The sequence below is a fragment of the Myotis daubentonii genome, chromosome 3 (genome assembly GCF_963259705.1).
Source record: "Myotis daubentonii chromosome 3, mMyoDau2.1, whole genome shotgun sequence".
Lineage (NCBI taxonomy): Eukaryota > Metazoa > Chordata > Mammalia > Chiroptera > Vespertilionidae > Myotis > Myotis daubentonii.
In genome coordinates, this window is record NC_081842.1 from 140,119,628 (window position 1) to 140,142,874 (window position 23,247).

The following is a 23,247-nucleotide window of genomic DNA, read 5'->3' on the forward strand; positions in this document are numbered from 1 at the left end:
TCTCATTTCTTAACTTCCAGCTTTAGACTATGTTGCTGACAAAACAGATTTTGCCCTCAGAACAAGTTTTAGCACAAGCAGATGTGCCAGTTTCTTTGCTAATGGTAATTCTGGCTTCTTGTGACCTTTTCTATTGGCACATGGAGAAGAGAGAGAGCCCTTTCCCAAACTTATGCAAACTTGGCAAAAGTCCATGGGAACTAAAGAAGTCATAGCAAAGAAGCATTAAGAAGTTGTATATTTTTTCTTGGGTTGTGATGGCATAGAGAGGCAGTTTATGCCATCACAAGCCAAGATAATCTTCCCCAATTATCTTCATTAGTCACCAAGCATCCACAAATATGACAAAAATAACCATGATAAGCACAAAAAACAAAATCTCATTTAGTGAGTATAAAAGCATCTTTAGAGAACATTGCCATTTTTGTTGTTGTTAATCCTCACCCGAGGATATTTTTCATTGATTTTTAGGAAGAGTGGAAGAGGGAGGGAAAGACAGAGAGAAATATCGATGTAAGAGAAACACATTGATTGGTTGCCTCCTGCACACGCCCTGACCAGGGCCTGGGCCAGGGAGGGACCTGGAATCAAGGTAGGTGCCCTTGACCGGAATCAAACCCGAGACCCTTAGGTCTGCAGGCCAACACTCTATCCACTGAGCCAAACTGGCTAGGGCAACATTGCCATTTTTAACAAACAGAAACATTTCAGGTAAAAATTGTGTTAATCATAGAGCCTCTGAGTGACCCCTCCTTCCACCATACAGTACCACCATCCTCTCCACCAGATAACTGCCCTTAAGCCCCTCCCACATAGGTGTAAATAACCCCGCTCTCCCCACCCCCACCCCACACACACATTGTTCAGAAGTCTACATACTTACATCAAAGGCAGGTAACGGGGAGATTCTCTGTCACCAAGAGGAAGGAACTGCGATGGAAGTTCCAAAGTTGTCTGAAAATGAAAATGGAATACGTTTTTCCACATTAAAAAAAAAGTGGAGGCCCACTCAGTGGTTGAGTGTCGACCTATAAACCAGGAGATCACAGTTTGATTCCCTGTCAAGGCACATGCCCAGGTTGCAGGCTCAATCCTAGTGTGGGGCATACAAGAGGCAGCCAATCAATGATTCTCTCTCATCGTTGATGTTTCTATCTCTCTCTCCCTCTCCCTTCCTCTCTGAAATATAAATAAAGAACTGAAAAGGAATGCTAGAGAGCAAAAACACTGTAGCAGAAATGGAAAAAAAATGGATTTAATGGACCTATTAGTCGACTGGATGTAGCTGAGGAAAGACTGAGGTAGAAGATAGATGTATCTATAAAGTCTTCAAAAATAAAAAGACAAAAAAAAAAACAAGACTGAAAAGAAAAACCCAGAGTAGAATATCCAAGTATTTTGTGACAACTGCAAAGGTGTCACATATGTATAATGGAAATACTCGAAGGAGAAGAGAGAAAGGAATGGAAGAAATATTTAAAATTATAAAGCAGCATAAATGGCAAAAATAAATAAATAAATAAATAAAATACACCACAACTCTATACCACTGCATATCATTTTCAAATTACAGAAAATCAAAGATAAAGAAAAAATTCTGGAAGAAGGAGAGGAAAACAATGCCATATCTATAAAGGAACAGAAATAAGACTTAACATTTGATTTCTTCTCAGAAATCATGCAAGAAAAGAAGAGAGTGGAGTGAAATATTTGAAGTGTGGAGAGAGAAAAAACTACCAACCTAGAATTCTGTTTCTTGCAAAATTATTCTTCAAAAGTGAAGGAGAAATAAAAGCTTTCTTATACAAACAAAAATTGAGAGAATTTGTTGCCAGTAGAACTGCCTTGCAATAAATGTTAAAACAAATTCTTTAAAGAGAATGAATATGTTAGAAACTTGAAAATATATATAAAGAAAGAAAGAGCATCAAAGAAGGAATAAGTGAAGGTAAAATAAAAATTTTATTTTTAATATTTTTATTTGATCTAAAAATAATAAATAGCAGCAATGTATTCAATCATGTATGCTTATGTATATATTACATATGTATACTTATGTATGCTTACACATATAAATGAAATGAATCAGAGCAATGAATCAAGGGACTGGAGGAAGGGATTAAGATTCTAAGATACTTAGTCTACTGTGAAGTGGTATAGTATCATTTGAGAATGAACTTGGATTCATTGTAAATGTGTATGAAAACTCTAGGGCTACCACTGAAAAAAAAAGAAGTATAACTGGTATTGCTAAGAAAGGAGAGAAAATGGAATCATGAAATAATTAAAACCACAAAATGCAAAAAATAAATAAAACAAAACAAAACACAAAAGATAGAAAAAGAGTGAAAGGCAAAAATAGAAACAAATAACAAAGGCAATACATGAACAACAGTAATGAATATGGTAAATATTAATCCAACTATATCAATAATCACTTTGAATGTCAATGGTCTAAATGTACCAATTAAAAGACAGAGATTGTCAGAGTGGATCAGAAAAACACAGCACAACTATGTTTGTCTACAGAAACCATTTTAAATATAAAGACATATATAGATTAAAAGTAAATAGATGCAAAAAATATACCATGCTAACATGAATCAAAAGAAATCAGGTGCAGCTATGTTAGTTTCAAACAGAGCAGACTTCCCAGTAAGGAAAGTTATCAGGGCATTGCATAATAATAAAGGGGTCAGTTCTCCAAGAAAATACTACAATTCTTAAAGTGTATGCACCTAACTACAGAGCATCAAACTGATGAAATTGCAAGAAGAAATAGATGACACCACTATCATATTTGGAGACTTCAACACCCCTCTCTCAGAAATGAACAGATCCATCAGGCAGAATATGACGTAAGGAAGGATATAGTTGAACTTAACAATACCATCAATCAAATGGATGTTATGGATACTTATAGACTATCCAACAACAGTATGCTATACATTTTTCTCAAGCTCACCGAGATACATCACATTCTGGGTCATAAAATACATCTTAAAAAATTTTAAAAAATAGATTCATACAATGTCTGCTCTCAGACCACAATGGAATTAAACTAGAAATCAATAACAGAAAGATAACTGGAAAATTTTCAAATACCTGGAGATCAGCAGCACACTTCTAAATGACACTTAGTCCAAAAAATTTGTTTTAATATTTTGAACTCAGATGTCAATTAGACTTATTGTGGTGATCATTTCACAATATATACAAGTATCAAATCAGTATGCTGTACACCTAAAACTATATATTTCATATGTCAATTATACCATAGTTTTAAGATTATTTTGAACTAAATGAAAATGAAAGCTTAAGATCAGAATTTTGAAGATGCAGTAAAAACTGAAAACAGTGCTAAGTGGGAAATTTATAGTATTAAATGAATATGTAATCATATAGAAAATGAATATGTAATCATATAGAAAAGAAGAAATATATAAAATCAGTGATCTAAGTGTCTACCTTAGGAAACTAGAAATAAAGAAGAAAATAATAATTAGAGCAAAAGTCAATAAAATTGAAAACAGAAAATCAGTGAAGCCAAAAGTTGATTCTTGGAAATAATCAATAAAATTGATAAGCCCCTACCAGGCTAAATAAGCAAAAGTGAGAAAGGACACTAATTATTAATAACAAAAATAAAAGAGGAGACATTACTACAGATCCCATGGAAAATAAAAGGATAGTAAAGGAAAACTGACCAACTCTATGCCCACAAATTTGATAACCTAGATTAAATGAACAGATTTCTTGAAAGACATATCTGCCAAAAGTTACACAAGAAGTAGACTATCTGAATAGGCCTATATCAACTACAGAAATTGAATCAATAATTAATAACCTTCCAAAAAGAGAAAGCACCATACCCAAATGTGTTCACTGGTGAATTCTACCAAACATTTATGGAAGAAATCATACCAGTTCTATATTATCTCTTTCAGAGGATAGAAGCAGAAAGAATACTTTTAAGTCATTGTATGAGACAAGCATTGCCCTAATACCAAACTCAGACAAAGACATTATAAGGAAAGAAAACTACAGACCTATATAGCTCATGGACATATATGCAAAATCTCTCAACAAAATATTAATTAATCAAATCCAAAAATATAAAAAGAATTATACAACACGATTAAGTGGAATTTATCCTAGGTATGCAAGGCTGGTTCAACATTCAAAATTCAATTAATATAATCACATCAGCAGACTAAAAAAGTCACATGGTTACATCAATAGATGCAGAAAAGCATTTGACAAAATCCAGCACCCACTCATGATGAAAATGCTACTAGAGGGGAGCTTGCTCAACTTGATAAAGACCATACAATAAACCTACAGCTAACATCAGACACAAGGCAGGGATGTTCCCTTTCACCATTTCTTTTCAACATAATACTGGAAGTTCTTGGTAATGCCATTGGGCAAGAAAGGAATTTAAAAGTGTACAAACTGGGAAGACATAAAATTGTCTTTTATTGCAGATGACATTGCCATCTATGTTCAAAATCTAAAAGAATGGACAGAAAAACCACAACCTTTGGTACTAATAAGTGATTACAGAAACAGCATTTGTTAGAACATTGGTTAGGCCTACCCAATTCTACTGAATCTGAAACCCTGGGGATGGGACTCAACAATCTGTTTTAGCAAACCCTCCAAATGGCTATTACGCACATTCAATGTCAAGAACCACTGGTGTAAGCCTTCTTCATGATTCTTAATATGTCAACCCAAGTGCCTTTCATAATCTGATTTAAGTCAGTGCTTATTTTCATGTCTACAAAATGAGGCATCTTCAATCTTGTTTTAAGCAAAGTTGTGATGTAGGTGAAATATATCTTGGGCATCGTATCACCCTCCTGTCGGCCCATTTTCCTGTCTTGCTATTATCTATCAGGTCCCTCTTTATCTTTTCAGTGGCTGCAATTCAAGGGACTTCTACATTAGGGTAGATTAGAGGCCCCTATGGAATAAGATCTAAAAATACAATTTCTAATTATGAATATAGAGCATTGGCAGACTAATTGGGAAGGAATGCGGGGATGGCATTGACAGTGACCTTCTCAGGGCCCACAGATTGCACCCGATGAGCAGATGCCCATTCCCCCGACCTTAGTCAGCGGATAAGCCCCTTCTTTTCACTGTCGGGCTCTCATGAAGAGGCTGACCCAGTTTCAGAAGACCTGGCACAGGCACCCTGGCTGGATGCTTTGTGCAACTCCTTCAAGTCTTGCCTGTGCTCTTCCCCTCTGTGGCACCTGCTCATTTTGTCATCTCCATGGTGCTTTGCAGCCCATAGCTTTCCTGCTTAAACCATGCAAAGCTTTGACAACTTTTCAGAGATTCATCTTTCTCAGGGACCCAGCTCTCTCCCAAGGGGATTAGCTGAAAATAAGTCATACTGGTATTTAGCTCATATCTGTTTGTCCCAAGGCTTATTTTAAACTGATTACTGAAATTCATTCTCCTACATTCTCCCTTAGGATTATAGAACACGATGGTCCACCAACCTATCTGTCCAAGAACCCCAGTCGCCTAAGTGATAACTAATAGGGTTCAAAGAAAATGCACAGCCCTGGCTCTTACCAACACTGTCCCTTTCCTCTCCACCCACACGTGCTCACAGGCAGATAGATGTGCATATTTACCCACAAAGGCCACTGAGTCCTGCACATGTGTGATGGACAAACTCAGCAAAAACCCTCAGTTATTTGTCGTGACTGAAAATCCCTACGTTTGGCTTTTTCTTTCACAATGTTTTGAATAGCCTGAGTGAGCCAAATTCTCCCTTTCAAGTTATCAGAACTCAGCAGGTTCAGTAAAATTGCTCCTAAATAGGATGCTGTCTGGGTGAGAGAACTCATGGAACTTTCCAGAAGCAGGAAGCAGATGGATTAGAATATCTCACAGGTGAAGTGAAAATCCTTTGAAACTTGGACCAATGAGGTTAAAAATGAATATGGTTTAGAGTTTTCTGGTTATGCCCAGAGTTCCCGGGAGCAGGAAGAAGCACACAGCTGAATCTTCAGAAAGATCTGTCTACATAAGCAAATTGAGAGGGAAAGGTGAAGCAGATGTCTAGATATTCAGCCAGATTCTGCTCCAACCTCCACCTCTATTGTTGAGTGAGAGGCCATTGGGGGAAGAGACTAATTAATGAAATTGGCCATCTTCACTAATCTAAGCCACCAGAAAATTACTCTATTAGCAACATGCTAAATGTTGCTTCTAGGGAAAGTAAAAAAGGCTAATGATAGTGTTCATCTTGGGATAACTACAAAAATATTGTTAATGTTACTTCTGAGCTGCAATTTCAACTACAGAAGTCAGGTGATCCCAAATTGCTGTTCCCATAGCAACTGTAATTCAGTCGGCTCTGCAAGGCTTTTCATAGATGAGGACAATACCTCCATATTATTGTTGCTGGGAGAAGTGCAGTTCTTTTATTTATGTCCAAGCTATGGAAAGTTGTACTTAATAGCTTTCTTTTTGGAATTGTGGTTGTTAGAGACAACAACAGTCCTTTTGAACCACTGAAAACACACGTTTTGATTCATGGGTAAACATTCATGCAGCTCAGAGCTTCACATTTATTTATAGGTCATAATGGCCTCCAGGAAAATTCAAAAGTCCTCTATTCCGCCGAATATAATCCCAGCAATCAGATACCAGGGCAAAGATAAGATGAGACGATGTATCCCAAAATGGAAACTACGCCCTCATTTAAACATTAGACTTGATCTGTCATACTATTGATGATTGAATTTGTGATTTTAAAATAAACGGCTTACTAATTTTGGTTTGATTTCAACCATTTCTCAGTAGAAAAAAATTTCTGGATGAGAAATGAGAAAAGTTAGAAACAAAATTTCAGTAAATATTCTGGAAAATTTGTCAGATACCAAAACGTGATAATGGAATGACGAAAACTAGTCATTTCCCAGTTAGCTAACACCTTTACCCATCAAGCCCAGAAAATTTTCTGATATTGATGGACACTGGGATGAAATTAACCTATCCTGTTGATATTATTCTAGTTGTTTTTTGGAAATGTATCAAGCTAGTTCTTACTTATCTCTCAGAGAAGTAAGCCATTATCCGAGAAGGCAGAGAAATAGAAACTGGCCCAAAACGGATGTGAAGCTAACCAGGATGAGATTAAAGGTGAAATCAACAAGGATAAAAGAATATAAATTTATGACCATATACAACTAAATCAGAATTTTTCTCTCCCACAAATGAGGGAGGAAAAGATTTTTTAAAACTGCACTGATAGTAACCAAACAAAAAAAGCCATAATCTAAAGCAACACATGTCAGTAACTGGTGGCCGAGCAGCCTTTGGTTCCTATCTCTGCATCTATTTCCCACTCCTTAAAAACAAGCCTTAAAAAAGGAAGTCAGGAGATGAAAATATGAAACAAGAAATGGAAGCCACAGGGCTGCTTCCCTATGCATATGTAACGGCTTCCTGTCTGGGTTTGGAATTGGAGAAATGATCCCAAATCTTCATCAAAGGGGCTATGTTTCATGTAGGTGAAGTGAATCCTGATTTAGGACATGTAACATATTTCCAGAAGAATGAGCCCCCAAATTCTCAAATAAATACTGGACAGCTGAGTCTCCCTTTCCCTATTCCCTAGTCCATCAGGCCCTAATAGAGTAGAGAACACAAGGCAATTAGCCCTCGAACTGTCTATTGAAAGGGAAAATTAACTGGCCTCCAATACCGTGGCCAAAGGCTCAAGGAATCAGCACATGGAAGCTACATAGTGTCAGAAAGTAACATAGCATGCGAAAGACAGACAGACTAGCCCTCAAAGAAAACAAAACTTCAGGAACAGAAATGGATTCCTCACAAGGTTTAATAAGAATATACCATATTCTTGGAATTTAGAGTATAAATGTATTTTTTAAATATTTTTATTGATTTTAGAGAGGAGGGGAGAGGGAGAGAGAGATAGAAATATCAATGATGAGAGAGAATCATCGATCTGCTGCCTCCTGCCTGCCCCACTCTGGGAATCAAGCCCACAACCCGGGCATGTGCCCCGACCAGGAATCGAATTGTGACCTCTTAGTTCATAGGTTGATGCTCAACCACTAAGCCATGCCAGCCGGGCTAAATGTATTTTTTAAAAAACATAAAGAAAGGTTAGAAAACAAGAATAAAATTAAAAGGAAAATTGAAAGTCTAACAAATCAAGAACAAAACCAACATTATTGTAAAAATCATATCTAAATAGAAATGTTAATGTATATAAGAAACCGTGTTGAAAATCTGGTTACTAACAATGGAGAAAAGTATACATATAATCACAGTAAATACAGATGATATACAAGGAAATTAAAGGCAGAGAAAGAATCTAAAAGATATGAGGACATTAAAATATTATATAATCTGAGGATTATAATAGGAGTCCTTGAATAGGTATTCTAACAAATGAAATGGAAGAAATATTGAAAAATATAAGAAAGTTTCCCAGAAACGAAGGACCAAATCTATTCCAGGATATAGAATATAGAATGCTCAAAACCTAAACATCTTGTTTAAGCTATTAATCTCTAAGGATAAAGAAATAAATCTTCAGATGTCAAACTAGAAAAAGCCAATGTCCTACAAGGGAGAAAAAAATCAGGCTGACTTCAGACTTTGCATTGCCACACTTAGGGCCAGGGTATCTGAAAGTGGAGAGAGACCCCGGGATCTTACATCCAGCCAAGATGTTGTTAAGTATAAAGACAATAGGGAAATCTATTTAATCCTGAAGAACTAAAGCAACCTTGACACTGTTTTGAAGAAAATACTTGATAATGAGAGTTCAGTCAATAAAAACATCCAGATAACTCAGAAATGGAGAAGTCATGGTAAAATATCTGGTGAGAACCATTAGGTGTGTTTAAATGTAGAACTAGTCCTAAACAACGCTGGGAATTAATATTGCAGGTAGAATATGAATGCTTTCAATTGGGCTAAATGGAAACAACCAGTAAAAAATATGGACGATAGGGGACTAGAGATAGCAGTGAGAAAGTACTTTTGTTTTTATCTTTGCCAATTGATTCCCAATCACTACTATCTAAAATTATATCATGTACTTCAAAATGCCACACATAATTATTCCAATCTCATTTTATAATTTTAACCTTAGAATGATCATTTTATGGCATAATTATATAGTGCAGAAATTTTTATTTGAAGTTTATCAGTCATTTCTCTTTCATTGCTACTATTCAGTTAGAATTAAAATTCATACTTTTTAAATAGCACCTAGAGTATGGTCTCATTTTTCAAAACCTCTCTGTACATGTATATTAAATATTCAGCTAATGTTAATAATGATTTTTTTCTAGGTTGTGAGACATTTTTTTCAAAACTTTAATTTTTGAAACCTTCAACATTTAAAAACCTATTTTATATCATTATGCTTTGTGTTATTAAAAACAACTGTGCAAATTTTCTTAAAAACTAAAAAAAAAAAAAAAAAAGATTTTAAAAAATGCCGAAAGTGATTAATTATGGGGGATGTGAGTGTTTGGAATTATTTTCTTCTTGGTACTCTTCTGTAACTTTTTAATTTTAAAAAATGAAAGAATTAATTAGTTAAGAGTGTGTAGAGGGTGAGGATAAAGAATATGATACCCTGTGTTTGAAGATATTCCCACCCACTCAACTCCTTTTTGGGGGGTTGAGTCCAGGTAGCACTGAAATCTCTTCTGGAACCATCTTAATGAATGATTGTGGAAGCCACTAGCTCTCAGTGAGCATATCTGTATGGGGGTAGCATAAGAGACAATTTTCCTTCCACCAGAAGGTATGGAACAGGTTTGGGCACACTAGGAAAAAGGACAAGAGAGACACCCATTGAAAACACTTTGGGGTTCAAACATTCTTTAACAGCTTCGTTGAGATACAGTAACTCACATATTATAACATTCACTTTTTAACATGCACAATTCAGTGGTTTTTAGTATACTCACCAAGTTGTGATATTACCACTGTCCAATCCCAGAACATTTTCATCACCCCCAAAAGAAACCCCATTCTCATTAGCAGTCACTCCCTATCACCCCACCCACCAGCCCCTGGCAACCACTCTGCGGATAGGCTTATTCTGGTCATTTTATATGATTGGAATCATACAAATGCAGTCTTTTGTGACAGGCTTTATTCATTCAGCATCATGTTTTCAAGGTTTAACCCATGTTGTAGCATGCATCAGTATTTCATTTCTTTTTTTAAGTATATTTTATTTTCAGAAAGGAAAGAAGAGAGAGAGAGAGAGAGAGAGAGAGAGAAAGAGAAATGATAAGGATCATTACCAGCTGCCTCCTGCACGCCCCACACTGGGGATCGAGCCCCCAACCCGGGCATGTGCCCTGACCAGGAATCAAACCATGACCTCCTGATTCATAGGGCGATGCTCGACCACTGAGCCACGCCGGCCGGGCGGCACTCCATTCTTTTTAATGCCAAGTAATATTCCATTGTACGGGCATATCACATTTCATTTATTCATTCATCAGTTGGTGGACATTTAGGCTGTTTCCACATCTGAGCTGTTATGAGTAATGCCATTATGAACCTCTATTTACAAGCGTTTGTGTGAGCATATTTGTTTATTTTCCTTGGGTATATACTCGGAATGGGCTTTCTGGATCATGTGGTAACTCTGTTTAGGAGCTCAAACATTTAAACTTCCTCTTCCTCTTTGTTCGCAGGCAGAAATGGTGCACAGCGCTTTCCAGGCCCAGCGGGCTTTCCTCCTCATGGCCTCTCAGTACCAACAACCCCAGGAGGTAAGCATGCATCCCTAGAGACAGGGCTGCCTGGGCAATGGGCGCTGTAAGGTAAATAGGAAGCAACAGAACCAGCTGCTGTGAGTGACAACCTGAAAATGAGAGTTACAGCACATGTGGGCTCTGTCTCTAAGCCAGACCACAATATGGAACATTTCATCTGTCTTCACAATCTTAATATGGCCAAATTCATTCTGTAAAAATTGACATCACCAGTTTAAAAGGTCAATTTATTTATGTCACCTATATCTTTTTTTTTTAATTTTGAATGAACAATTTATTTTTTTAATCTTTATTGTTGAAAGTGTTACATATGTCCCCTTTTTCCCCCATTGACCTCTTCCAACCAGCCCCCTCCCCCAACCCCAGGCCTTCACCACCTTATTGTCTGAGTCCATGGATTATCCATATATGCATACAATTTCATTGGTTGATCTCTTCCCACCCACACACCCTCTCCTATCCTATTCTTTTTGCTATTCTCACAATAGTTTTATAATCAAGAAAGTGTTTACTACTACTTTTTAGTTTATACTTTGTGCTGCTTTGTTATCAAAATGTGTTCACATCTATCATCATATATATATTCTATGTATGAATTTTATTATCTTCTATTTCATAAGTAGTATAGATAGGCTAAAAAGTAGATCTAGTACTAGCATTCTTTATTAAATAAGAAAAAAATAATTGTTTTGACTAAATGTTCTGCATCTGAATTTTGGTACAACTATATAAATATAGAAGGTTATTGAATATTCACTATAACACAATATCTTAAATTTAATAGCTCACTTTTAATTCTAAAACAAACTCTTGAGCCGAAACTGGTTTGGCTCAGTGGATGGAGCATCGGCCTGCGGACTGAAGGGTCCCGGGTTCGATTCCGGTCAGGGGCATGTGCCTGGGTTGTGGGCATATCCCCAGTGGGAGATGTGCAGGAGGCGGCTGATCGATGTTTCTCTCTCATCGATGTTTCTAACTCTCTATCTCTCTCCCTTCCTCTCTGTGAAAAATCGATAAAATATATTTTAAAAAAATAAATAAATAAATAAATAAAACAAACTCTTGAAATTGAAAAAGTAAAGCTGAGAATCCTGGGAAACTAGGACTTTGACTTTCAGGGAATGAAGCTCAGCTCCATAAAGGACCAGCACTTAAGACTCTAGACCCGTGGTGGGCAAACTGTGGCTCGCGAGCCACATGCAGGTCTTTGGCCCCTTGAGTGTGGCTCTTCATAAGCCTTAGGAGTACCCTAATTAAGTTAATAACCATGTACCTACCTATATAGTTTAAGTTTAAAAAATTTGGCTCTCGAAAGAAATGTCAATCGTTGTACTGTTGATATTTGGCTCTGTTGACTAATGAGTTTGCCGACCACTGCCCTAGACCCTCCCTGGAACCATGGTCCCCAGCGCTGCCTGTGCAGTGGCATCTCCCGGAAAATTTTTAAAATATCAGTGCCTAGTTCTCACTCCAAGAGGTTCTGATTTAATTGATCAGAAAGTGGTCTTGGCCTTGAAAGTTTTATAGCCAGAGCTACCAAGCCCCACCAGGATAGATGGATGGATCACTTCCCTTACAGGAAACGAGTTAGCACGCAGCCTAGGCAGGTAGCTTTGTAGGGATGGAAATATTGTGTTCTGCTGTGGATGCATTTTCTTCCTTGGCTTTCTCAATCCCTAATTTTTCCTCCCTTTGCAAAGAGAACGGTGATACTAGAAAATGACAATGTGATGCACTTGAGAGACAGACTTAGCCTGGCTTTTCTGTGATTAAAGTGAGAGGAGAAGTAAACTCAATGCATCATCGAGAGCCTCAGATGGAGGGAAGAACCATGACTTTCTTGGCCAGTGCCCCACTCAATCAGTTCTTCAAGCACACACACAAAAAGGCTTCTCCGTTGGCCTTGCAGCTTTGCACATAAAAGTCACTCATTAAGTATTGGGTGAAGAAATGAATGAATGTACTGGGAGGAGCCATGGTCAAGGATAATGTGTGTCTGAGTGTGTGGCTCTGCAGATTCTTGGGTGTAATATCTTGGGTATAGCTCCACTGCGTTCTTAATCAAAGGGAAAGAAATGGATCGGTTCCAGGGCACTGTTACCCAGGCAGGGCATGGGCTGGCAGTGTTCCAGCACTTATTACAGTGCTCTGAGCGTAATAAACCCCAGCAGTATCAGGTAGGTGAAATGCAAAGCAATGTTTTGATGCCCACCCCCCTTTTCCATCCCCTCCATCTTTGCCCAGAGGACTGTTCTAGTACTTCCACTCAGTGGGAAAGTAGATTTGGGAAGTTACCACCACAGTGGTGAGAATAGGCCATGACCAGGCCTTTATTTTCCCCATGAACATGCTAAAAGATACATCATAAAAAAGATTATCATAAAGCAGGTTATAGTTTTTTATGGGAACAATATTGTAACTGTCCATGTCATCCCCTCTTCCTTTTTTCAGGAGAATATTAACTCCTGTAATTTCAACTTTTGCTGACATAGGGCAGTGGTTCCCAAACTTCAGCATACCTGAGAATCACCTGCGGGGCTGTTAAGTTGCAGGTTTCTGGGCTCCACTTACAGAGTTTTCAGTTCAATAGGACCTGGCTGCAGCCTGCGAATCTGCATTTTGGAAGTTCCCACCTGATGGTGATGCTGCTGGTCCAGGGACCACATTTTCAGAACCTGTGGCTCTCACAGTTCTGCCTGTAGCTCACATTGATTTCAGATGTTTCCAACTGTCATGTCCAGCTACCTCTTGAGCATTGATTCTCAGGCTCTAATCTTCACTTCATCACCTGCAGATCTTGTTAAAGTTCAGGGTCTAGATCAGGGGTGGGCAAACTTTTTGACTCGAGGGCCACAATGGGTTCTTAAACTGGACCGGAGGGCCAGAACAAAAGCATGGATGGAGTGTTTGTGTGAACTAATATAAATTCAAAGTAAACATCATTACATAAAAGGGTACGGTCTTTTTTTTTTTTAGTTTTATTCATTTCAAATGGGCCGGATCCGTAGTTTGCCCACGGCTGGTCTAGATCAGCAGGTCCCTGGTGAGGCCCAAGAATCTGTGGTTCTGACCAGGTGATTCTGCTGCATTTTGGGCAGCGAGAATTTAGATGTTACCACCTAATATCTCCAGAAGCACAAAATTCCTCGGTAGTCAAATATCAAACTTGTGTTATTTTCTCCGAACATGTCTACATCAAAGCAAGTTGTGTTATGCTGCAGTAACACACATCTTCAAAATCTTAGTGAGATTTATTTATTGCTCACATGTCATGCCTATACAAGGTGACTTACTTTCTAGAGGATGTGTTATTAAATAATTACTCATATAATTTTTTACTTAGAGTTGAAATAAGGCTCTGAAATAAAATGGTAGAGGATGAATCTTTAATAGGAGTTTCAAGCATTAGAAAAGGAAGATATTTTAAGCAGGAGGACCTGCTAGGGGTGCCTCCAATCCTGCTGATGGAGGTGACCTCTAACTCTGCAGAAGCATGAGACAAGGCCAAACCAACATCAGTGGTCAGTTAGGGTCTGAGGGTTGTATAAGCTGATGCCAAAAACTGAGGTTGTGCACCCTGACCAGCTGGAAGCTAGAAACCTCCTGGAACACAGGAGAGAACTGATAAAATACTGGAACCCACAACAATGCAAGCTCACAGTTAATCAGTGGACAAATATTCTTCAAGTGCTTAACAGGCACTGTAAAAACAAACACCTATGAGATGGGGCAGGGCTTGAGGATAGGCATATATTAAATATTAGCTGGGAAGAGCCCTTAGAAACCATCTCTCATAGCGTTCTCAATTTAAAGATGAGCTAGGAGAGCTTTAGAGAAAGAAATTGGTTTACTTCTTAGTTCCAAAGCTGACAAAATGCCCCAGGATAACTCTGATTCCCAGATATCTCAGCCAACACACTGCACCACTGCACATTTGTGTGTGGTGCTCTACACTGCTGCTTTAAGCCAGAGTGGCAGCCTTCAAAGAGATTAAATTTAGTAGAAGGTGACCATCAAAAAAGAAAAGTATTTTATACTTATCCTATATAATAAAAGGGTAATATGCAAGTCAACCAAACGGCTGAATGACCGGTCACTATGACACGCACTGACCACCAGGGGGCAGATGCTCAATGCCGGAGCTGCCCCCTAGTGGTCAGTGCACTTCCAAAGGGGGAGCCCCACTCAACCACAAGCTGGGATGATGGCTGGTGAGCACAGCAGCCCACCTCCGTAGCAGCACTAAGGATGTCCTATAGTCCGACATCCCCCAGGGGCTCCCAGAAAAGGTACAGGCTGGGCTGAGGGGACCCCTCCCCCAGTGCATGAATGTCGTGCACCAGGCCTCTAGTCAATTATAAGCAAACTGCCAATCAAGTGAAGTAGACCATTAGTGCTACCAAAATTCAGGGAGGTAGGGATCTTGTAGACAAAGGATCAACAAAGGCATCGTAAAGGAAATAAAATGACAGTGCAAGAGTAGTAATACAGCTCCTTCAATGTAACATTAATATTACAGTAATATTCATAAAGTGGTGGATTTATTTAGCACAAACCCAAAAATCTATTTCCTGGGTTAAATATGCTAGGGGGAAACCCCACACTGTGCTCAATAAAGAAACATGTTAAACATTATTATACCCACGTTTTCAAAAACTTATTTGACCACAGAGGCTTCTTGTAGAAGGATATCTACTCAAGTTCTGCAGAAGCTGGTGCACCAGTTTGGAAAATGCAGAGTTGAACATTTTTTTTAAGTCGCTTTAAATGCTTGATGGTTGTCACTTTAGGTGAATTCTGACTTTTAGGGGAGATTCTGTGGAAGGCAGAATTCAAAGATGGACCCCAAGCTTCCCACCACCTAATATAAAATCCCTCCACTTGAATGTAGATGGAACCTGTGAGTTCATAGGATATCACTCCTTTGAGTAGGTTATGAGGGTGACGGGACAGTCACTCCAGTGACTCTGTTGTGACATATAAGACTGTCAGAGTAGCTGGAGACCAATTCTTCTGCTGTCCTTGAAGACTAGAGCTGCCATGTAGGGAGAAGACAGCTTCCAGAAGCTCAGAAAGACCCTCTGCCAACAGCCAGCAATAAAACAGGGGCCTCATACAACTACAAGTAACCGAATTCTGCCAACAACTACGTGAGCCTCAAAGGGGATCCGTAGCTCCAAATGGGAATATAGGCCTGCCAACACCTCGATTATCCCTATGAGACCCTGGGCAGAGACCGTATCTTTACTCTGCCCAGATTTCTGACCTATAGAAACTGAGATGATAAATGGATATTGTTTTAAGTCTTTAGGTTTGTGGTAATTTGCTGTGCAGCAATAGAAAACTAATACAGATTACCTTGAGTCCCTTCTCCTTACAAGACTCTAAGAGAATCGTTTTTTTAATAAGGCCATGAGCCACAGACCAAAATGTGAAGCCACCTTGCCATTTGTTTTCTCTTCCTTGCCCTAAGAGTTCCCCCACCCTCTCCTCCTGTTCACCCTGGGAGAAACAGGAGCAGAGGTTTGTCTGTAGGCTTGATTGGCAATGAAGACATCCAACTTCAAGTTTCCTTTCTCATTTTGAACTAAGAAACACATTTCTTGTATTCTGTAATATAAGGGCTTTTAAATTTTTAAGCCATCATCCGTAGAAAAGTATATATATTTTATTTCACCACCCAGTTTCACAACAGCTCCCCTTACCAAGTTCACTGCATTCTGACATTTTTCTTCTAGTCCATTCTATTGCTCTGCTCTTTTCTTCCTCCTTTTGTAATGATGATCATGACTCACTGAGTGGATTTCATGATGTACTGATGGGTCATGACACCTTGCATTTTGAAAGCGCCTCTCTCATTGATATATTACAATGCTCGTGACATACAACAGGTTATAAAACATGTGAAGAATATCTCATGCTTGTCCTCTCTCCCCTTGTTGTAATTTATAGGAATGATCTGTGGGCAAAAGAATGGCCTAGTCCTTTCAGTATTGTTGTCTGTGGATTTTAGTGACAATTGATGAAGCCTGTTTCTTCCCAGCTGATGGAAGGATTCTCATATGGAAAATGGTCAAGAAACCCCCATTCTGTAGGTGCGAAAAATTTCAAAGGACAATGGCACATCCAACTATTCCTTTACTTTTACAATAGGTGGGTGGAAGGGAAATGTGCTACTTCTATTTTACAAGCATGAAGTGTGAAATTCAGTAACACATTAATGATCTGGTCCTGGGATCCAGACCAGGGTCCGTTCCTTTACTCACCATCCGAAGTCCTCTTCATAGACACAACACATAATAAGAGCCATACTGCGTAGTCACTTATAGACCTGTAGGTCAAAATAAAACTGTAGAAAGTGTTTAGTTGAATAGAGAGCTGAAAGAAATATTTATTTAGCACTGAGACATTCCACATCACCTGGGAGAGATGTGAAACATGATCTTTAATCATCTCCACCATGAGTGACCCCAAAACTCTGGCCTGAGCTGAAAATGGAGCCTCCAGTAGACCAGTGCCCTGGATGGGCACCACCCAAAGAAGGCTGTCACCGGGGGTTCCTGGATGGTCACCCATTGAGGCCCACCTCCTCGGGCCCTGGCTAATTACAGACAAATAGGAAGCGTTTATGGGCTGGGGAACTGCTGTTCTCCTCCCCTCCTAGGCACACTTTCCATATTTTCTCCAACATTTCTTACACTGCTAGGTCCTGACAATGAAATGGTATGTGTGTGTGTGTGTGTGTGTGTGTGTGTGTGTGTGTGTGTGTGTGTGTTATTAATGCTTACTGGTACACAGAGGGGGAAAAAATAACCCTAAGTTTCCAACTTCAGAGAAGATGATTTATGATCACTGACTGCCCTGTGGATTTTATTCCATTGAAAAGATTGGGAGTCTGAGGGTTTTATTCCTCCAGAAGTGAGAGGTGAGTTTCTTCTGGCCTCCCTCTCCTTTTCTGTCTTTATTTGGACTTGCATTTTTAAAGGAAATAGTGCCTTCTTGTGTGCAGAGAAAGAATCTAAAACTGATTCTTGGTCCTTTCACTTGTATACAGTTGGAAAATTTGCACAGAGAGCTTCCTTCTGGCCATGACTCCGGCTCTGAGAGACTATGCACGCCCAGCACAGTGCTCTGCTCAAAGCACTCACCTCAGAAGGATTTTTAAATTCATGGAACAGTATCTAATTTGCAAATGATTTGTTACTCTTAAACTAGGCAGGAAAGCCTAGTGGGGGTCACTTCAAGATTTCTGCTAATTACTTGAGGCATCGATAGATCCAGATTACTGTTTACTAGTGGTCATAAATGTGTTTGAGATTTTTATAAGACTTAGTAATTTGTGAGGGTCGTCAAGGGTAGAAACTTTCGGTTTGGGCCTATCTGGATTAGAATCACAGGCCCTCTCATTAGCTCTGCTACTCCACATGCAAAAAACAACAAGTTCATCTGTGTCTCCTAAGTTTTAAAGTCTTCTTTTTCAGGGTGACTTGTGGCAATTTAATTTGGTAAAATCCACAGTACATTTCCACTGAACAATTTTAACTGAGTCCACTTGCCAAGTGACCCACTTAGGGGAAGGCAGTTAAACTCTAGTCTAAGCCTATGTTTCCTTATCTTTAAAATGCGGATAATAGTTTTTACCTCGTAAAGTTACAGTGAGGATAGAAAGAGAAAAGCAGAAAGTATCAGGTAACTGAGGAGAGTTCACCGTTAGCCAACATAGACCAACTGCTTTAGGAAAAAGTTTTCAATTCTCAGAGATTTGGCCAAGTAGACGTTTTTCCCTTGCTCTCATAAAGTCTGCTCTTTGGTTGACCGTATTCTACATGGCCATTCAGGGACCCAGGCTTCTCCCATCCGGTCATCAGCCATTGAATTGGGAAAGAGAATGCAGGGTGGTTCCTGCGAAGTTTTATGGGCCAGGCCTGGAAGTGGCATGTGTCCCCTCCAACTTCATTCAGTCTCATGGCCATTCCTAGCCACAAGGGAGGCTGAGGAATGTAACCAACCCATGTGCCTGGGACGAAGAAGTCATAGATTTGGTGAACATCTAGCCAATCTGCCAGAGTGGGGAACTTGGTTTGGCTAAAATAAGGTCTATTTCAGTGGAAGTAGATTGTCTTTCTAAACACTCAGGTGGGTTTTTCCAGGTTACTAGCCCAGTAGCCATCCAGAGAAAGGCAGGAAAGCTTGCAACTCTAACAACTGAATGTGTTTTTATTGCATTTGGATATGGATGGAGAAATACAGATATAGATACATGTATACAAACATCTTAAAGTTTCTCTTAATTAGAGTGTGTTCATCCTTTGTTTCTCTTTAATGTTTTACCATCAAGTGTCAAAGTATTGTCTAACACAGTGGTCACATGACTTTGATCTCAGAGCATGTCTTGGGTAAATTAGTTGGTGCTTGTGGCAGGTCTGGAAATTGTAAGGAAAGGCAAACGAGTGAACAAAGCCAGAATCCCAAGCGTTCCTTACATCTGTGCCCAGAAAATGTCACCACATTGCTCAGTCAGGGCTGCTGAGTCTTCGTGAAAGGTTTGGCCATAATTAGTGCTAAGTTCTGTTGTTAGGGGGAATGTGGCAGGTAACGTCATGCAAGGAAGTAATTCTGGCCCTAATGTAAAATGAAATGCCTACTTTCAAATATCGTTACGAAGCTTTTTTTTTTTTTTTTAAATACAAAAGCATCAGGAACTGAGTAACTGGTATTAATTATATGTGCCAAGCAAGTATTTTTAATCTTGAAAATAGGAAAGAAAAACTATAAGAGCAATAAAAGGTAAAAAAAAAAAAAAAGTTTACCCTTTGTATTATACTGTTATCATTCCTCAAATAGAGGTATTTCCCAGTGGTCTGCGTTGACAGTTTCAGGAAGAGGTAGCACTTTCTAATCTAACCAGTGGCTCACTTTATGGCCTTTTCTAAATTAATTTTTGAGTCTCACTTCATATTACTGAATGGGTTGGTTCTCTTCACTGCCAACTCAAAAGCACCCAAAGGCAATGCTTTTAATTTAGGCTTAACCCCAACTAAAATATCTGCTCAAGCAGGTAAAAACTGCTTGCTGACTGATACCTCCAGGATTGCTGTATGGTAACCAGCAGCTTTCTGTGCGCATCTCCTGTTGTAGGTGGAGAAATGAGGCTAAAAGAGGCCTTTGCTCTCCATCTGAGCGTTTCCACGGCAAGAAAATCACCTCAGTAATTACACCCTGGCTGCCGTGGGGAGGCTCCCTGCAGTGCTGGTTCAGGAAGAAGGAAGCACAGGCAAGGGAGGGGTGGTATCATCGGGGTCTGTGGGAGCTGACAGCCTGAAGCTACCCAGTCGGTGCTGAATCCCAACAGGAAAGCTAATCATTCGTTTATCAGGGTGCAGAGAGGAGGGTAATCAGAAAGGAGGGTAATTCTGTCATTCTTCTGCCCAGACTGTTTGCTTTAGCAACATGAAGCCGTGAATGGCCTGTGCGCTGTGACCCTGGTTAGTATGGAGGCAGAAAGGATTTGCTAAGATCCTGTCCTGTTGGACATCACTCATGGTGACTTTTTTTTTTTTTTAATCTGATAAGGCACATTAGCTCATCTGTCTTTGTGTAAGACATGAATTAGATAATGAATGGCCGCCCAAAGGAAGTGAGGTGGTTATCACACACAGGGGATTTGGGGATTATCTGAGGGGTAAAGGTCAATAAAAAAGAAGAATATCTTTTGTTTTATCAACTATTTCATACGAAGTTTGTTACAGTTCCAGACTGCCTTGATGGCAGTTTCTTCTTAAAGGCTGGAACTGTGTATGTGGCTAGGAAATTTTTCATTCTCTGTTTAGTCAAACGTTGGGATCACTTTATATTTTTAATAAAATAATTATCCGCTATTTCTCATTCTCCACCGTGAAGCTAAATGTTTGCTTGCCTGCCACCATTAATCTAAAAAAAGAAAAAACACAAACTGGAAGTGTTGCAAGTTTTTCTCTTACAGCTTGAATCAAAAATTAATTTTAAAAGAGGTCATTCATTGAGTCATTCAACAAATCTTTTTAAAAACTAAACATACTTTGGCCTTTGGTTCGGATTTGCTACTTGTTCATTGTTCCAGCAGCCTTAATTTAGGTCCTCTTTGCAGGACATAGCTTCTATCATCTGTTCAAAGCTGTATATGCGAAAATAGCAGTCGGGGAGAAGGTAATTCCAGCTGGCATTCCAGTCTGGGTGCGCTGTCATAAATTACTTAGCAGAGGGCATGGTCCATTACTTTTTATGGTCATGTTCTATATTTGTATGTGCTGGGGGATGGATGGGTCACATGACAAAACCATCATTTGATATTAGTGTTTATGTGCTCCAACTAGTGAGGGCAAGATTTAAGCTTCACTGTGCAGTACTTTTAATTTGTATACTTAGCTCTTAATTAAAAATGCAGATATTTCCCTGAGTTACTAACATTACAAATAATCCAGAATAAATTGTACATAATTGATTTTAGGAGAAGACAAACTACTGTATGTCCTAAATTGAAATGCACTGTGCCTTCCAGAGATTTTTAAAACATAAATTTTGAACAGGAACAAGTTAACATTGCCAGGTTAATAAAAACCCAAATTCACCATTTGACATCTCGTAGCTCCTCTCCTAACTTGAACAAGGGGGCACCTTGCTGATGGCAGTTTATTTTAAAGGAGATACATTTCCCAAACTAATCGAGAGAAGAAAACACACACAAGCTTTTTCCCCTCTGTTCTCCACATCACTTCCCCCCTCCCGCCCCCTTTCAGGTTTCTAAGTGGCAAACACCTACAGAATGTACTTGCATGATGATTTCTTCTTTTTATAAACTAGACAGGAAAAAAAAGTCTTGTCAGGGTTTGGTGGGTTCGCTGCTGGGAGGACTAGTACTTCCATTTCTGGAATCTCTTAGTAGATAAATTTGCCTGTGAATAGTTGCTTCCGACCTTTGTTAGGCCCTGCTCACCTTGTACTCCAGCCTTTTTTAATTGCTCAACTCCATTAATTTATTTTTCGGGGTTTCTTTTTTTTTTTTTTTATTGCTTAAAGTATTACAAAGGGTATTACATCTGTATCCATTTTATCCCCCCGCCCTAGACAGTCCCCTAGCCTCCCCTATCACCCAGTGTCTTATGTCCATTGGTTATGCTTATATGCATGCATACAAGTCCTTTAGTTGATCTCTTACCCCCCTACCTCCTGCCCCCCAACCCTCCCCGGCCTTCCCGCTGCAGTTTGACAATCTGTTTGAGGCAGCTCTGCCTCTGTATCTATTATTGTTCAAAAGTTTATAATGGTCTCTATTGTCCATGAATGAGTGAGATCATGTGGTATTTTTCCTTTATTGACTGGCTTATTTCACTTAGCATAATGCTCTCCAGTTCCATCCATGCCGTTGCAAATGGTAAGAGTTCCTTCCTTTTTACAGCAGCATAGTATTCCATCGTGTAGATGTACCACAGTTTTCTAATCCATTCATCTACTGATGGGCACTTAGGCTGTTTCCAGATCTTAGCTATGGTGAATTGTGCTGCTATGAACATAGGGGTGCATATATCCTTTCTGATTGGTGTTTCTGGTTTCTTGGGATATATTCCTAGAAGTGGGATCACAGGGTCAAATGGGAGTTCCATTTTCAGTTTTTTAAGGAAACTCCATACTGTCTTCCATAGTGGCTGCACCAGTCTGCATTCCCACCAGCAGTGCACAAGTGTTCCTTTTTCTCCACATCCTCTCCAGCACTTGTCGTTTGTGGATTTGTTGATGATAGCCAGTCTGACAGGTGTGAGATGGTACCTCATTGCTGTTTTGATTTGCATCTCTCGGATGATTAGTGACTTTGAGCATGTTTTCATATGTCTCTTGGCTTTCTGAATGTCCTCTTTTGAAAGGTGTCTATTTAGGTCCTTTGCCCATTTTTTGATTGGATTGTTTATTTTCCTTTTGTTAAGTTGTATGAGTTCCCTATAAATTTTGGAGATTAGGCCCTTATCAGATATGTCATTGGCAAATATGTTTTCCCACACAGTGGGTTTTCTCGTTGTTTTGTTGATGGTTTCTTTTGCTGTGCAGAAGCTTTTTATTTTGATGTAGTCCCATTTGTTCATTTTTTCTTTAGTTTCAAGTGCCCTAGGAGCTGTATCAGTGAAGAAATTGCTTCGGCATATGTCTGAGATTTTCTTGCCTTTGGATTCTTCTAGAATTTTTATGGTTTCCTGTCATACATTTAAGTCCTTTATCCATTTTGAGTTTATTTTTGTGTATGGTGTAAGTTGGTGGTCTAGTTTCATTTTCTTGCATATATCTGTCCAATTTTCCCAACACCATTTATTGAAGAGACTATCTTGGCTCCATTGTATGTTCTTGCCTCCTTTGTCAAATATTAATTGAGCATATTGGTTCGGGCCGATTTCTGGGCTCTCTATTCTATTCC

At 39.1% G+C, this 23,247-nt stretch overlaps 1 protein-coding gene across 1 annotated transcript in view; it reads left to right on the top strand.

Moving 5' to 3' along the window:
* The window catches only part of CAP2 (cyclase associated actin cytoskeleton regulatory protein 2), a 161,180-nt gene that overhangs the window by 49,734 nt on the left and 88,199 nt on the right, over positions 1–23,247 (top strand). Inside the window, exon 4 of the mRNA XM_059688708.1 lies at positions 10,728–10,805. Coding sequence (XP_059544691.1) covers positions 10,728–10,805 — 78 coding nt within the window. The remainder of the gene's footprint in view (positions 1–10,727; positions 10,806–23,247) is intronic.